Here is an 18,377-nt window from a genome sequence, read left to right as displayed (position 1 = left end):
ACCCTTCCGCCATGATTCTTCGAGGACGTTCTTCCGGAATCTAATATCCGTGTTAAATCGATTTGCCCTCCCCGTTCGATCTCCAAAGACGGTCGTCTTCGCGGAATCCTGAAGATTTCGACGCGTCGAATTTCTATACGAGTAACTCTGATTCAAAATTTTAATTATTTTTCGTCCCCAGAGCAATATTTGAGACGAATAAATGTTCCAAAACGTGTAATATAGACTGTTGCACTCCTAAAAATATCGAGTTGTTTGCGTTCGGAGGAATATGTCGAAATACTCGAGGATCTTGAACGCGGGGGAGGCTCGATCTTCCGTAAACAGCGAATGAATCCACTTCCTTGTTTATCCGGCAGTACCCCAGCCCAGAATGGGACACCGTTACGCCGGAAGCGAAGAATCTCATCAATCAGATGCTGACGGTGAATCCCAGCAAAAGGATCACCGCCAGCGAGGCACTGAAGCATCCATGGATCTGCGTAAGTACAACGATCTCTACAAACTACCATCCATCCTTGTTCAGTTATCTAACCTACGACCTGTTTCTTTCATCCTAAAAATAACTACCCCTCTATCACTCGTCTCAAAATATTCCCATCTTCGTATTCCTTCTCACTCTATTCCTTAGATATAAATATCCCAAATTTTCTGCTGCATAATCGTTGTGCAGTTTTTTGGGGAGCCTGAACCGTGAAATTTCTCGTGCAATAATTTAATCCTTGGCACACATGTTCCGAAAAATAATTGTAAAATATTTGGAGTTGTCGGCGTAACCGTGTTGAACGACGCTGCCGCGTTGCAATTCGACGCACAATAAATCGTCACGGTTATGGCCCCTATTATTCTCCGTAGTGCAACTGCTAAACGAACAGTGGGAACAGCGTCAGGTATCATTAACACGTGTTCTTCGTTTCTGTGTTACAGCAACGCGAACGCGTCGCATCCGTGGTCCACAGACAAGAGACTGTGGATTGTTTGAAGAAATTCAACGCAAGGCGCAAATTAAAGGTGAGCTCCATCTTTTCTTAACCCTTTTAAGAGTCTTATTAACCCTTTCGTTCCCATCGTGGCGTAAGAAATGATTGAAAATTAGTTCTCTTATACTTTGAATTAAATTCTTGGATATGCGTATTGCAGGAAATGTAAAGTAAAATGTACCGTCATTGGGTATTTCGATAACGTTACAACGAGGTGATAAATCGTACACGAGCTCTAAATACAATACAAGTTTGCGAAACTATAATAGCTTTGAAATATTTCAAGTGGATTTACGGGCTAAAGGTAATAGAAAGGATTTGCATCGTGCATAAGAACTTTGCTATGCAATTTATTATATCTCATACGGATTATCTCGCGAAACTGGGTCAAGCCATACTTTTAAATCATTGGAAGATGCAACAAAATTTCATTAGAAACAAGAGTCCCCGTGAGTGATGGCGTTTCGAATATTCCAAGTTCAATTTTTTAAAAATTCTTCATTCTGTGGAGCAGAGCATGCAGGTACTTGGATCGTAGAATGATCAGTTTAAAAGTTATTTTAATTTAGAGTATCTTATAAAAATAGAGATTGCTCATTATTTTAACCTTGTTGCGTTCTCCAGTTTCGTGAGACACCTTGTATTGTCAGAACCTTTTTCAAAATGGCAGATGATAAAAAAAAATAGTTTCTTTGGAATATTTTTTGGGAATGGAGGGGTTAAACGATTCCGTTCGAGTGGACGTGTAATCAGAGGGTGGATACGGGTCCGCGAGTTTCTCGATTAATACAATCCGCCGCGAGTACATGTTGCCTAGCGTCGTCGTCGAACTCTGCTTAACTAGTTACACGCAAGTTTCGATTCAGGACATCGGGCGTGTTAAGGTGCGTCAGCCCGTTAAATGATCTATAGCCGTGTCGCCTGCCGGAATAAGCTAGTGTTTAGCGTTTAATCATTGCCCCGAACCTGGAACCACGCGACCTGGTCAGAACTCAAAATTGAGTTCCCTTTGTAAGCGAAGCATTTCGATCGGGGGTCCCCTTCGTCGGCGAAAATTCGCTCCACCCAATTTATTTCGCTCTACAGGCAAATGATTTCAACTTATTCCCCCTTGAAATTGTTCGAAACGTCCAAAGGATCGCTATTCGATAAATAAAAAACACTATCGATCTAGTTATTTATTCAACGAAAGCCGTTTATGGTAGCTAGCGATTGATTTATACATGTACGAACAGTTGCTCGTTAATATCCGTGGTATCGCGTTAATAGCTACTATAATGGAGTTTGCTACATGGCTTTTATGGCCTACCATATATCTCATGGACAATTTAAACGTGAATTTTACATAGACCCCGTCCATTATCAGTTCACAGGATACAAAATCTTTGTTTTACCCGGTTAGATTTTACTGTAATAACAATGGGTTGTTACGGTTGATCGTATTTCTTATCGAACGATTCTCTTATTAGTGTAAAACCAAAGATCGTATACTGCTTTAACGATCATGGCGTTTCTAGGACGACAAAGGAACGTTATTATTGTCGATACCTGACGTGGATGCATTATTCGTTCGCTTTATGATCTTCCTGGGGAACGTTCGCGTGTGGTACGCCTAATCTAAAACCGGTACGAGTGGACGTGACACCGACGAGCATGAGATCCATATTTCGTTCCGGTAGCTCCAAATTTTGATTAAATTCGTTTCTAAAAAGTGCTAGAGATATCCCCATAACAGATCTGGCAACTTAAACTCAAATTATACTCTTATGTGATTAATATTTTGTGTAAATTCTGACACAAAATAACGAATTTTTATTTTAGATACTCGTGTCTGTAATCTGATAAGAAGGTCGATCGTATTTGCAATTTTCTTAGACTGAAATTATATTCTGCTACGCAGAAGAAGTTGGTCGTCACGGTTGTATACAAAACAGCGGAGAAAAAAAAAGTTTGCGAGCCTTGTAACATTCACGTAGCTGTCGTGAAACTTTCTGGCGAGCAGAGGTTAAAGATAATAAATCGCTCGACGCGTATTGGCTCTACCTGCTGAGGACACTATCCCTATCCCCACCTTTTCGGTTTTTGTTCTTAACATCGATTCATACCTTCGCAGTGATCGGAGACGAAAACGTCAGAGTGGTACACCGTCATTGATTAGAAATTCGTAGATTTTCTGCCGACAGTCTAGTTTCGACGCCTGTTGCAATTGCGACTGTAACGAGAGTGATTTGATACACCAGTGAAACGATCGCGACACGTGTGCGTTTGTGCGTGTCCCGTTGTCTGTGAACAGTATCCTCGCGAGTGCTACGCATCGACAATCGCGTCTAACCAGTGTCCATCAACGACAACGATTTCTCATCAAATATGTGCCAAAGATACCTCGAAAAACGATCGACGAAATTAGGTGAATTTTTCTCAATTTTTCTGACAAGTACGTACATCAATTTTGCATTTCGATCGCGAATAGATTTCTGTTTCGAGTCGTTTCAATTTTAGAGAGAATTTAGGTTATATTAAATTAGACTAGATTAAAGAAATATCCTCGATACGATTATAGAAGCAGCGATAGGAATTATTATAAAAGGTTAGTGTTAAAGATGGTGTATCGACTGTTGATTTACGAACATAAAACGCAATCGTTTCGAGTCACGTGGATGGTTATGTTGTTCGACGTGACGTCATACCTAATACATATGTAGATTCCTGATGTCCACGTGCGCTGTCTATCGTACTCCATAATCACACGTTGTTGTCTACTAATTATCGTACCTTCGTTTTCTGGAACATTTCATATTATGGGCATTGCAAAACGTAGGAAGTAATTCTTCACTTATATTAAATATATTAAAAGGAATGCAGTATATTTGACATACCCGGTATCAAGTATTACTTTTCTTCGTTTACTGTACGAACTTTCCCCATCGTCAATCTTCTTTAGTATTAAATCCGCATAGCATAGAAATTACTATTTATTATTAAATATATTAGAGGAAAAGTACATTCGAAATACCCAGTGCAAACCAACGATTCTTCTCGTAATAATTGTTCCCCCATCTTCGATCCCCTTCACACAGTACCAAACCAGCTAAATATAGAAATTAATATTCCATTTATATTAGATACATTAGAGAAAATGTATATTTGGAATACACAGTGCAAAGCATTACTTTTCTTCGTTTACTCTAAGAACTTCTCCCATTGTCAATCCTCTTCACGCAGTATCAAACCAGCGCTACATAGAAATTAACATTTATTATTAAATATATTAGAGGAAGAGTACATTTGAGGTACCCAGTCGTAATAATTTTTCCCCCTCATCTTCGATCCTCGTCGCACAGTACCAAACGCGAATACACGAATCTCCGTTGCACCTGGAGAAATTATAATTTATAATCGTGGCAACGACACGCGTAGCTCATTAGCCACTTGTCCCCTCCGTTCGCAGCGAACTGTTAAATTCGTACGCGTGCTCCATTAGAACGAAATATGCTTGTTGCGCGCGTGCACGGTGGTTTCAATCCATTTGAAAGCTGGCTCGCCACGGGGATAAAACGGAGCCGTTCGATAAATATATCTGATCCGCTGATAAGACGATGGTATCGACTGGCTCTGCGGGTCGTAACTATTCGAACGGTCGTACGTCTTGTGCTTGGCAGTGATTGAGTAAGCCTCGCATCGGCCATATCGGCTGCAACGGTATTCGCATAAATAACAATCGTTCCGTCGGCGGCTGGCTCCTTCCACCAAGTATAATATAGTTTTTCGGTGTTGTCGGCCTGATCGACGCTATCAGAGCGCACAGTTGGACGAACGGAGTCGTACGGTGAGCTTACGATCACGCGATCCTTCCACTCGAACGTGATTAGCGTTTCCAGTTAATGACGATACCCGCCAGAACAGAAATTAAGCACACCCCCGCGTACGAACCAACGCGGAGACAAAGGTGGCTTCTATCGGAAAACCAATCGCTTGCTTTTCTATTAAATCTCGTTCGTTCGATTAGAAATTAACGATAGAATATTGTACAATTGTTCTTGAATTAAATTTAAAGGAGAATCGATTTGTTTTGAAACGTTTACAACAGAATATATATATACCCCATTGATCCTTTGCCTAACGATTTAATTTTGCGATCGTGCGGGTGCAATCGGTTAGAACCTCAAATATTAAGCAATAACACAGAACGCAATTACGTTAAAATTTATAATTTCGTATTAATCGTGGGATGAAAGGCTTTACGGGCAATATACATTTATTCGACCAGAGGTATTTAATTCCAAACATTAACGTTTTCGATCGATTTAATGCTCTTTGGATGCGTTACATATGAAATTAATTTAATTCCAAACGTAAACGTTTTCGACCAATTTAATTATCATCTTTGGATAAACGACAGATATATAAAAATAATATAGAAGAAAATACGAAATACAATAAAGACGGTGTGCAATGGGAAAAGTTTTATTTATAATAATTGCGTTGTAACGTATGTAATTGTTAATCTCTTTCGTCCGAAACAGGAGGGCCAATTCGAAATTCAATTAATCTTTTTTGTTACGTGACGTTACGAAATATATTCATATTCAGGAAGCGTCATCGTGGTCGTGTTCAGCGAAACATATTGACTTATCTGCATTCATAACAGATAATTAATAGTCAGCAGGAGCAGTTATGCGTAACAAAGCAATAGACAATGTCTCGATCAACGTCACTTTTCATTCCATTCAGGATGTGCACGTCATCTTTATTATATTCTGCAAAGAATCTCTGATATATTACACCGATGTGACAATTTTAAAGACTATTAAATTGGAACCGTATCATAAATTAATTGATTATTCCAGGCACCGTTAATCCCACCTTCGAAGTATTCAATGTTTCTAGTTACCACGTAATAATTTTAACAATCGAGAGTGAATACGTTCCACATTAGGATTTTAGGACCCAAATCGAGTAAAAGAAATTATCGGAGAGAGCCCCGTCGACATTTTGCAAATATCAGCTGCCACGAGCGACGAAGTTTCGATGATCGATCGTCAAAGTTAATTTTGTTTAATGGAGTAGTCGCAGGACTTGGTCGGATTAGAATAGGACGGTTGGAGATTAAAGTGTCAAAATTGGATGAAATACAAAGCTAGTGTGTACGCATGGAATTATGGGCACGAAGTTTCCCATAGAGACCGACGTGCTTCAAATATTAAGTATCGTAGTCACTAATGTTTCCGTGATCAGCTGTCGGTGTTAACTTTGGTTAATGGTCATGGAACTTCGGAATAATTAGAGAGTATTGGAGATTATGGTGTCGTATTTCAATTAACTGCCAGGGACAGTTATTGTGCATTTGCTTTACAGCGAATCCGACGTCTTCCAAAGAGTAATGGTCATCGCGGCCTAAACATTATTGATGACTCGTTATTCGAGAATGTCAGATTTAAATATAAATTCATCGTATTCGATCGACTCGTGCTTCTCAACGTTGAATATCTAGCGACGTTTCGTGCAAAAGTCAAAACGATAGGTACTGGTAATCGACAATAAAATTAAATCGACCGAATTCGACGTGAATTAAAAATTTGCGTGGGTGTGCTCGTGTTTTAAAAACGTCGTCGAAGACACTCGCGAAGTGAGAATCGAGTGCGTGGAAATTGGATCGAGAAGAGGTGGGAGGATCCAGAGGAGACGAAAAATGAGGGCGTTGAAGAGGAAGTTCATGCTGTGCAGGCAACAGGAGGCGACCATTCCCGAGGTACTTGCCATCTCATCGTGTTCCATTAATGATCGACGAATTATTAACGGGTTTAATTTAATCAACGCGACCGTTCGATCGCGAGCCCGGAAACTCGAAACTTGTTGCGAGCAATTTCATTCTACGCGCTCTTTGTTCTCTCCCTTGGTTTTTTTCGAGGCTCAAAGGGACACTGGAACGCGCACGGTAACCTTGATAATCTTCGATCAGACGCAACGCGCGCCCCATGTTTCTTTTTTCACGCTGGAAAACGTCGCTTTGATGTTTTCACGCCGGTGGATTCAAAGTTCCCGGGCCGACTCGAGCACTCGAGCACTCGAGACCTTTTCGACGTAGTCTGCTATCGATACGAGAGAATCGTAAATTATTCAGCCATATTTGAAATTGACGAGGAACTGGACGCGTAAGAAAATCGAAGAATTAAAATATTTCAACTAGGTTGAATAGAAAAGTAATTGCACTTTCTGGTACTTGATAAAATGGCAAAATAATTAGATCAAGAATTAAATATTGTGCACAGTTTTTTTTATTCTTTGGATCCGTTTACGGTTCTTAACTGTTTATATCGTATTCATGAGACCGAGAAACTTTCTTGTTTTCGAAGCCATTTGGATAAATGAAATATACATGAATCTCGACACTTTCACTGTCCCCTGATCCACACGTGGGCCAGGAAGGTTTCGATTCAGGAATTCGCTGAATATTGCGATACATATATACATATCGAATCACTTTCGAACCTGCATCGATGCTCAAGGTCACCATATTGAACATTTGTCGGACGCGTGCAAAAGTTTCGATTTTATTTCGTATCAAGACGATCTATTAAAATACTCGTTCTGTTCTGAATAATTTTTACATATCTTTAGTCCCTCGTTTCGCACGATTTAACGAAAGTCTGCAGAAAAATTTATTTTCTTCGAAAAATTGCGTGCTCATTTTGTCCTTGACAAATATTTCGCAACAGAATCAACGAGAGTTTGGAATTGGTTTTGTTGAACAATTCGATGCACTCGTTTTCGCAATAAATAGGTAATGATAATTGTTTTCGGTTTTATGTGAAATAATAATACACGAAAATCAAATTTATGTTATGGAATATAACAAAATACAAGCCAACATGCGTATTATGATGCCGTGCAAATAGCGATGGATATTTTGTCAATGGATATTGTTTGGAATAAATTTCCCCCGAAAGATGAAAATTGAATTTACGAACGAGCGTCGTGGATCTTTCGATAGATCGTTCCGGTAAAGTATCTACCTTGGCGAATGATTTACGACGGTGGAACGGTGGCGAGACCAGAGAAACCCTTATTCCTCGTTACTGAAACAAAGTATACGGACCTCGAAGTGCCTTATGAATACAAGAAGTTGAAGTGCAGCCCATGAATATTTAACGGAGAAATGGGGAGAGGGGGAGAAAAAGGGAATCGTTGGTTTTCTATTACAACGATAAGAGCGTCGATGCGTTTTAATATTCAGAATACAAATACGCCGTGCGTGTTACGGCGGGCTCTGATCGAAATCGAGTGTTCGGATGGTAAATATTTGTTGCAAATATTTTCAGGATACGCGAAACACTTTATTAACCCTCTACGATTTCATATCATCAATTATATATATTTGGATAACTTGAGTCTTTCTTTGTCCGCTACTGTGCAGAATTTGAACTCCTATATCACAGATTAATCATAGAATAATATAAATATCTACTATCAGGAATTAGCCTGCTTTAGTGTGTTTATTAAATTTATTTATACATCTAAAAAATGTTTCGTAATCTCGTGGATTTTTTGATTGACAAAAATTGGAATCTCTTTCGTTTATTCTGCGTTAAGCAAACGTGAAAAATACTGTTGTGTATGGTTATTTTTTTGTTTTTTTGTCCGAGAACGTTCGCGCGAATGGAACGATGCAATTTTTCCGTCCTTTAAACTGTAAAACGGAAAAAAATGAACGCGTTTCGACGCGTAATAACGTCGCGACGAATGCACGCGAGCGAATAACGGGCCAACGACAAGTTTAATGTAGAGAAAAGATACTCGAAATGCAAATTAACAGGCCGGGAAGTTAATCGATCTATCGCGAACGAACGCGTCGCACTCGCGGGAATACTGATAAAGTAGAATACTTGGAGCGTAAGAAATTAACGGTCGAACGTAACTAATGATCGTGCTCTTCGAGAATTCTGGAGATTTGTTTGCAAATTTCTGTTCCAGTTTCTCGAAAACATATTCGAATATTCCTGGATCAAGGGACAGACTACTAGCCCTGACTTTTAAAGCAAGTTTCCTTTTTTTTATCCTACTTTTAACGATGAAATGGATGATGATCTTATAATATTTCTTAGCGTTTAAATTAGAAAATGATCGGTGCTTGCCTCTTCTAAAATGAAATATTCGATCATAATTAAAATTTCAAGAAGAACAGTGAGATAACTTCGAATCTCGAGAAGACACAATCGCGTAACGTGACGAAGTTAAACGAAGTAGCAACTCGTGTCATGCGCGAGTCTAAAGTTCACAAGTGTAATAACATAATACATCTGACCGGATGTTTCGCGAGACCTCGTGAAAGAATTGAACGTCAGTCGTTTCTGCGCGTTCGAGCTCCGTACGAAACGTTTAACCCTTTCGTTCGTGGCGTATGAACACATTGCACTCGGTGTGTTTCGAAACGGAACGAAAAGCAATTTTACACTGTTATTTCTCGTTTTCATGCGTTTCGAACGCCAATTAAATATGCCTTCATTTTCTCTCGCTTTTCAACAACTTCGTAAAATGGTACGTTCCGGGAACAAAAATAAAACTAACAAACTTCCATCTCGGAAAATGAAAAATTACGATCGAAAGGGCCAACAACGTGCTTCGAAATATAATTCCAATTAAACGAGTACGAGATATGGGGGAAACTATCCTCCTGAGGTTTCACCAGGAGCTCGATCGTAAGTTTGTTTAATTAGAAGCTTGGTATTTAACCCGTTACGCAGCATCGTTGCGTCGTCGGTTGTTAACTGGAACAAATAACAAAGGTCAAGCTATCGTTTTTCCCTGCGAAGTCGTTTACTTTTTCCGCGAACGAGGGAGTTTCGTGTTTCGTGATTGATATTCGTTGCCACGAATCTGTTCGTGGGTTCGGTGCCGACTTCTTGTTTGCGTTTTGATGCATTGCGGTCTCTGGCACTGCGGAGAAAGAATGCTCGATACCTACAATGCAGTTTAAAAGTCTCGAAGACACCTGTCTATCGTTAAACTCCAGTGTTTTCATAAATTATGTTCATCAGTCTCGTGAATCTAAAATTTTATTAGCTTTAAATGGAGCGAATATTATTACTACTTCACTTCAATTTAATTTATTTAATAATTTAAATATTCAAAGAGGACTCAGTCATAAGTCACAAAAGGAAAACAGTTTATACTCTAATAATAATACAGATTGCGTGAACTGGTGCGTTCAGATATTCATTTTAGGAGGAATAAGAGACACTTAACTACATCTAAAAATTTTCTAGAACATCCCCGTAGAATTTTCAACCCCAATAGAGATCTGTGATCTCAGAACGTAAAAGGCAATGTCGCGGAGACTTCGATGACCGATGTGGCGCGAAATAAATTTTTATTCGTCTCGACGTTGAACGAAAAATGCCACTTGGGCCCGTGTCACCCCTCGTCAGCCTTTTCCCCGTCCCAATTAATGCAAGAGAATAATCGCGCGTCGCTTTTTGTCCGCAGGGCGCTATTCTGACGACCATGTTGGCGACGAGGAACTTTTCCAGTAAGTATGATACACAGGGTAAGTACCTCCGGCCCTCTTCAGCGCTTCATGGACCACGACAGACAGTACTTTTATATCTCCTATTAAATTTTACGTCCCCCGTACTTCTCTTTTTACTTTCTCTGTCGCTCTTTCTCTCTTTCTACCACTATATATCTATCGTCCTCCACTTCTCTGTCTCTCTTCTTTATGTTTCCTGAATTCATAACCCGTAAACCCGCCTCGTTCTTCATCCGTCTTGCACACCCCTGTTATATATAGAGGATCTCTCTGTTCATCAGCCCTTTCGTTCTTTTCAAGAGGTGCTTCGCGACGTGGCCGCGCACGCGGTTTCGTTTCGCTTATTAAAACGTTATCGCGGAAGCCTCTACGCGATGGACGCATCCACCATCCGTGTGTTTCCGTCTTTTCTCTGCCAAAGTAGCTCGAAACTAGGCCTTGGGACTTTTCGGTTATTTACCCTTGCGTAACCACGCTACAAAGGGAAACTCCAACGCTCACGTATTCGAATATTTCTACTCGAATACTTACAGGTATTCGGATACACTAACTTTTAAATCAAATTCGAACAGTATTCGAAGAACCAAGTACCCAAATTGAATTCGAATGGTCAAATATTCGAATTTCATTCGACAAAGACCGGAGTATTCACATATTGAACTAGAAATACTCAAATAGAGAAATTTTTAAATAAAATTCGAACGATATTCGAATAACCAAGTACCCGAATTGAATTCGCCGATAAAATATCCGAACGACAGCGAATACATTCGAGTTTTATTGGACGAACGGAGTCCCCAGCCCTGCTCAGAATCCTGGGTGTTTACGATTCCCAGTCGCCGCGGGTGCGCAGAACTTTGAAGCACCTTTTGCAATCGAGTTTCGTGGGTTGGAAAATTTCGCGGCGATTATTAACGGGAATTAACGGTTCCAGGCGATATATCCGTGGACGGTTCCCGGGGCGTAATCGAGTTCGCATAGCCGCCAAAATTTCGTTAGCGAGTTTGAACGCCGACGAGCGAAACGAAACGAATGGTCGACGCCACGAAACGAAGCACTCGCAATCGTTCCTGCTCGTGCACAGAACGAATTAGAGTCCCTTACGTCGATCCCTCGCCTAACAGACCCAGGGCGATCGGAGCAGCGGGGTGAAATTTACGTCGACGGTGTTCGAGAATGGCCAGCTTTTCGTACACGCGAAGAAAGAAAAATTTTTTTCAAGTAATCGTGAAAGAATTGTGGAACAATGTCGATTATTTTGAATTTGGTCGTCGTGGAATAATACGTAAAATAAATTTGAAGCTGGGAGTCTGAATGGTCATAGAACTACGGGGGAATCGTAAAACTTTTGTTACGAAGGATCCGGAACTAGCATCAAGAATGCGTCCGCGCGTAAAGGTGGAAAATAACCTGGACGCTCTCCTGTAAAGTGAAATTATTACGAGACGTACATTCAGAGTCGACAATAAACTAGAAGTATCCACGCAAACGGAGTAAGCTCTTCGGTATTAACTCGTATTGTTCGGTCCACAAGTTTGGAACGAAACGGTATTGTTTCGCGATATTGCCTCGATTCATTTTGAAAATAATTGTTCGAGCAGTATTTGTTTAACACCGTACAATGCGTTTTTACATTTTCTGCGAATTATGAATTGTAAGCAGACTGGAAATGTTAACGCGTATAAGATATGCAAAGGACAAGTGGCATTTACGCGCGTAAAATATGCACATACGATTAAAAAATTTGCACGTATGCACGAATGGTATTTACCGTGTGGGACATTTGTCGAACTGAATTTTTAAAAGCGTTTTACTCAATTTCGTATAATTTAGCAACAGAACATAAACTGTTGATTTAATTGGCATTATTGGTAACTTCTTGGTTCGTTAGATCCACCACAAACATTGCAAACAATTTACAAAGTCAAGGATGATGAATATCAATCGTGTAAACTGCTCACGCTATGAAATTTCCATCTTTATGCGTGTGTCATTACCACTTTCCCATTATACATCGATGAAATAACTATAGTTTTGTCAGACTCTGCAGATAGAATTGGACAAAAATTTTTCTTTCCAGAAGAGTAACAAAGATGGCCATTTAATATGTAATTCCCGGATGAAATTTTAACCTCCCTCGCTCCGAACACTATAGCGAACCGTCATGATACTCGTTCACAACCTCGTGTACCTCATAGTCGATGCACTTGGCTCGCACCTCATATCCTGCAAGGACTGTCTTACGTTACCCAGAACGAAACCAGTTCCAAATGTTTGTGTTTCGATGGTGACACGATGCCTGCGATTCTCATTGTCTTTGTTCTTTTTTTTCTCTTTTTTTTTTGTCTCTCTGGAAAAGGCACGACCTCGATTCTTTGAACCCTTTGAATGCGCCTGATCGATTCTCGAAATAATTCTGGGTAACGCGAATCGTCGTCGCAGTGGACTCAAGCAGTTCTCTCCTCATCACGATCATCGATCGATTATCGGGCGCAGAGATCATCGAGTCATGCTTCGTCGCCTCTCGAGCTCATTTTCGAAAACGAAAAAATTCATGGGAGGGACTGGGGGGATTCGAAGCGATTGGATCATCTAGTCGAGAATCACTCGAGAAGTTTTGGGGGAAAAACGTCGAACAACCTAAACGTTCGTTTTAGATCCCACGGAGTCGATAGATCATCGATCGTAACGACCAAACGCTTTATCGCATCGCTTCATAAACGCATTTCATAAATTATGTTTCGCGCGACAATTGTCTTCTTCGCGCCTCTCGAACGCAATTTCGTAAATTGCGATTTTTATTTCGAAGCTTTCAATTTTTCATTAACGTTCGATACTTGCGTATTTCACGATTTTTGGTATCTTTTTTTATGGTGATGCGTCCCGTTGCGCGTCGATGCGACAATTTTCGGGAAAATAATTTTCGAATGTATCTCGTTTTTCTTTGAATATCGACTGGTTAAGAAAATTCTTTAAATAAAGTATAGCAAAATATATAAATATATATGACATCAATGAAATATGGAATTTTTTAAAGACGATAATGTAGGAATTTCGTTGCACGTTTCACAGAGTTTTAGAAAGTTTTATATAATTAAGTTCCTGTAGCAAAAATAATTTCTCAAGATGAGAACCATTTAAGGAATCTATTACAGAATCATAATTTTATTCGTAAAGTAGCTTTAAGAAACTAACGTTGAAGTTGCTCCGTACGATTCTTTGGATAATTTTGTTAACCAGTTAATGTTCAAGCTTGCTCGCGCGATATTTGAGAAATAAAAAACGCAAAGAGGGGAGGATACAACGGTACCGCGTAAACAAGATACTGTATCGCGGGATCGGAATACCGAACGTAACTGTTTCGGTCCACTAGCGAGAAGCGCCCACGAATGATTATTGTGCGTTTAGTATTGCTGACCACTCTGTAGCGCCTATTCTGTCCACGAGACATCAGCGAAATACGAAACGCATTCGTGACCCACCTTTTTTTTTTTTCTTTTTCTATCGCATTCGTGCCGCACATTTTGGAACGACAAATCCACATCGAAAGTCTCTAAAATTCTAGCAGAAATCCTACCTCCTGTTTCGCCGTAAATCGAGGAAAGTGGCACAGAAAATAATAAAACACTTTCTTTATAAGTACGATGCATTTTTCTTCAAAGATTTTTTTAGATAGATTTATAAGAAAGTACCAATGAATTAATATTTCATATTTTATTCTATATAATCTTTTTATTGCAAAGTGTTACATATTTCAAGTTACAGGACCTGTAAATATTAGTTATCAATTTATGTTTTGATTATTGAGTTTGCATAAAATTGTATGCAGTCAGAGTCTTGTCTCAATTTTTCCAAGAAATGCAACTATATTGGTGCATCGTTGCACATGGAAAAATATCTCTAATTACTGCAACGAAACAGGAGGTACGGTCCCAGTTGCGTGACTCATTCCGTATTTAGTCGATATTAAAGAACAGTATACTCGCGCGATAACGTTCCAAAATATCAGGTATGAATATTTATACGCAATCCATGTCTGTATTATGTACGTTTGTATACACGCCCAGACACACATACACACACATACACAGAGACCCAGTCACACACGAAATACCTTCTTTGTTAGTTTACACAGCGTTTACTCGTCCGCCTCCTGTACTAGATGCTCGATAAACAATATTACAATTTTGTGTATTTACATAGACGTACGCGTGCGCGTGCATACTATACGCGTACTTGTACTCCACACAGAACGAACAGCACAAACGTACCCTTAGAACGCTGTAGCCCCTACGTTTAGACGAGTAGATGAGCATCTTGCATCCGTAGACCAGAGTCGGGCGTTTTTTTTCTTTTTTTAGATGCAAAATTTTATCCAGACGACGAAATTCGAATCAGAGGCGACAATCAGCCTTTCGTTCGACTCGATACGCCTGTCTGGATAATAATTTTCGCCCATCTGCGCCGTGTAGACGACACTAAACGCGACAACCGCGTCAGCGTTGTCGTTGACTTCGCTGTAATTAGCCTATGTGTGTTTTTTTTTTCTTTTTGTTTTGTCCCTCCCCCTCTTATTGTCGGACACGAACAAAATTTTACGCAAATAAAACCCACGAAGATTTTTATTCGTCCACTTTCACTTTATAAGAGGAATCGGAATTCTTATTCTTCGTTTGATATTACACGTTTTGATCTGAAATTTTGTTCGTCTCTACTTACTATTGCGTACTCTTTTCTGTGCGAAAGACACATCGTCGGAGACACTTCACGCTCGATGTAGACTCAGGTAGGGGACGGTCGACGCACCGTCCACGGGGACTTTTGCGTCGATGGTGTTCCGGAATTTTCATGGCGACTCAGGTCTCGTCGATGGTAAACGACGAAGAGTTTGTGCAACGCTTTGGCAGGAGTTTTTTTTTACGAGAACTCGTAGGAGTGGGGAGCAAATATTTACGCGAGACACGGAAGGTAACGTTCTACGCGGGAAATAAAACTGTTCAAAGTCGAAGCGGATCAACCGAGCGTTGAATTAATTATACGAATTTTCCCAGCGCGGAAAGAAAAATGTTTTCCAAGCTCGCGTGCCTAGCGCGCAAACCGTCGGGCACTCACCGTGCAACAATTTCCGTGAGAACGAACCGTGAAAACGCGTCGCGAGCAATTTGTTTCAATTACCGAGTCGAAGGCCGTCGATCGTCTCGTTTCTCGTTGCTTCGTTTCTTTTTCCCCGGAAAGTTTGTCCCCACGAACGGTCGATCGCTTTGTTCTCGAGATCTATCGCGACAGTCGGAAGTTTAATTGAATTTCTCTGATCATCGCGAGCCCCGACTCTCGATCTTGGTGTTCCACGATTTCGCGCCGGTTCTGCCACGACCGCTATCTTTCCCCTCATTTTTATCCATTATCGTCCCGTTTTCCGTTTGTTTGCGCGGGGAACGTTACCTTCTATCTTCGCGAACACGTAATAAATCCGACGTCTGTTTGCTCGATGCGAACTTATCACCACGAAACGAAGATAAATCGAATCGCGGGATTCGCGACAAGCTGCGCGCGAAACTTTGTTTCGAACTCGTTGCGATTTCCAATTCGTCGGCGAGCTTCTCGCAGACGCTTTCTGCTTATCAATCATCGGATCGTTCCTTCGTTCGTTCGGTCGATTATTATAATGGGAAATCAGGGACGGGCAGAATTTCGAACGATTCCACCGATTATTCGATTAACGTGAATTTTACGCGAATCATAATATTGTATAAATTAGATTGCAGTTGTTTGTTGGAGTATTTACCAAAGAATTTGGCCCGTCCCTGTCGAAAATCTCGCGCGGACCTCATTTCCACGCTTTCAGCGAGATCATCGGCGCCGAACTAGCTCGTTCGGGCCTCCATTATCGCTGCGGGGGCGTATCAGAGTGGCCATAACGGGAATCGATCGAACAAGGCAGCCACGCAGTCGCTGCTTTCTCACCATCGCCGATTCGATCGGGAAAATTCTTCGTTCAAGATCGAATCATTCTGTTCTCGTCGCTTCATTCATGATACAATCGTGTCCCTGACATGAGAGAACACACAGCTCGCGTTCCCTCGCCGGTCGAAAATTATAATCGTCCATTCTGTAGAGTATCCCCTTCCAGCGAGCGTTTTTTATATAAAATTAAAATTCGTACTGCAAAAATCTTCAACCCCTAATGATCTAGCGTAATTTTGAAGTTTAATTAGTAGTCAATGGTGAAGTGAAAGTAACAGGATTGATTGGGTATTTGCTTTCGAATACTGTGGTCGTGAATTCGAATCCTGATTCAGGAAAGTGGTCAATGGTCAGTTTGTTATAGTTCGTTTTAGGAATTAAATGTAATTCTTCTAAATACGAGAAACATTTGAATTGGGAAAATTCAAAGATGTACACTTTCCTCGAATATAATACTAGTAAGCAAAATTGTACAACGAATATTTGTTGAACAGATAATATCAAGTTACGATTATCAACCAAAATAATATTCGAAAAAATATTCCTCAAATTCGAAGACTTCTACGCTACGAATCTCAATGATATATAATAAAAACTGCTCGTTGCAACAAGGTATTCTACAGAATGTCATAGTCTCATGACCAGGAGCCGTTTTCCATTAACGAATAACGCTCGAAATTGAAACGTTCGTTACACAATCGTTCGGAGTCCCAAGGAAAATCGATCTATCGCGACTCGATAAGTTCGATTCCACACGCAATATTCGAGAAGCACCGTAATAAAGTGTGTCCCCGATTTTCCTTTGAACTCCGAAACGGCGAAAGGAGAGTTTACGATCGCGGGTGTAACGTCCAGGTAACGCTAACTCGCGATCGAGTCGCGTTCGCGGGACCAGAAGATTACTAGAACGCCGAGCGAGCAATAAAAATCCTCCGGAGCGCAAAGACTGTCTCGAAATTCATCGAGCCCTATAAATCTCGGGTCGTGTAGACGAGCTCCTGAATGCCGGTTGGAATTTATGTGAAAGCGCGTTTTATATACGCGCGTGCACACGCGTGTATATATAAATAAATATAAACGCTAGACGGGTCCATAAATTTCGAGCGGCAAAAAAAAGGATTCGACCAGGAATTCATGAATCCCCGGAGCGAATTTCGATTCTTCCGGCCGAGAGAACGCGTAGCCAAAACTCAATCAATCGTTCTCTCTGTCTATCTATATATATATATACATATATATAGATATCTGTCTGTCTGTCTACCTATCTCTATCACTTTCTTTTTCACACACTCTATGACTGATTTTTTGTTGACCAAGGTACTCTGCTAACGCGAAGCGGGTCGGAGGTGCAAGGCACACCCCCACGTCTCTGAATCCTTCTCTCAGGCGAAAGAGGATGCGTCCGACCGACAGACCGATAAAAAGGCGCGCTTGCACGCGACGACGCCCACCGTCGGGATAATTTCATTCGCGAATAACGAATACGGACGTTCGATCGATTCGTAAACCGACTTCCACCCACGTTTTAAGATTGGAATTCAACGTTTCTTATTCGTTATTCGAGAACGATGTCTGCCCCGACTCTGGACGACGCACACGAATACAAACCGATCTTCCACACGCTGGGAATCGTTCGTCGGTGGTTCCCGATCCTCGAGACGATCGTTTCTGTCCCGCTGCTCGAAATTGATGGAATTCGGTGTTGGAACAAATTTTATTCGCGAATGTAACGCTTCGGGTTCGTTCGTAACTTCGTTCACGTTCCCCCACTATCGTGTCGGGTGCGCGTCGAGCTTCTGGGCGTGGCAAAGGAGGCAGAGTGGGGGGAAAAAATTTCACTACGCCGATTCTGGGCGAGCCTATAGTCCGGGGACCACTCTGAACAATAAATCAGTCGAGTGGTTGTA

General features: G+C 40.9%; 1 protein-coding gene across 33 annotated transcripts in view; it reads left to right on the top strand.

The window, feature by feature from the left end:
• The window catches only part of Camkii (Calcium/calmodulin-dependent protein kinase II), a 147,315-nt gene that overhangs the window by 80,467 nt on the left and 48,471 nt on the right, over positions 1-18,377 (top strand). For 24 of the 33 annotated variants that reach the window (XM_076773643.1, XM_076773647.1, XM_076773642.1 and 21 more), the window contains exons 8-10: positions 360-482; positions 928-1,011; positions 10,464-10,524. In XM_076773643.1, coding sequence (XP_076629758.1) covers positions 360-482; positions 928-1,011; positions 10,464-10,524 — 268 coding nt within the window. The remainder of the gene's footprint in view (positions 1-359; positions 483-927; positions 1,012-10,463; positions 10,525-18,377) is intronic. The other 9 variants (XM_076773645.1, XM_076773658.1, XM_076773649.1 and 6 more) reach the window with 1 other exon arrangement.

Source organism: Colletes latitarsis, chromosome 9 (assembly GCF_051014445.1).
Source record: "Colletes latitarsis isolate SP2378_abdomen chromosome 9, iyColLati1, whole genome shotgun sequence".
Lineage (NCBI taxonomy): Eukaryota > Metazoa > Arthropoda > Insecta > Hymenoptera > Colletidae > Colletes > Colletes latitarsis.
Note: the sequence above shows the minus strand (reverse complement) of the source record. Positions and strands in the feature narration are given on the sequence as shown.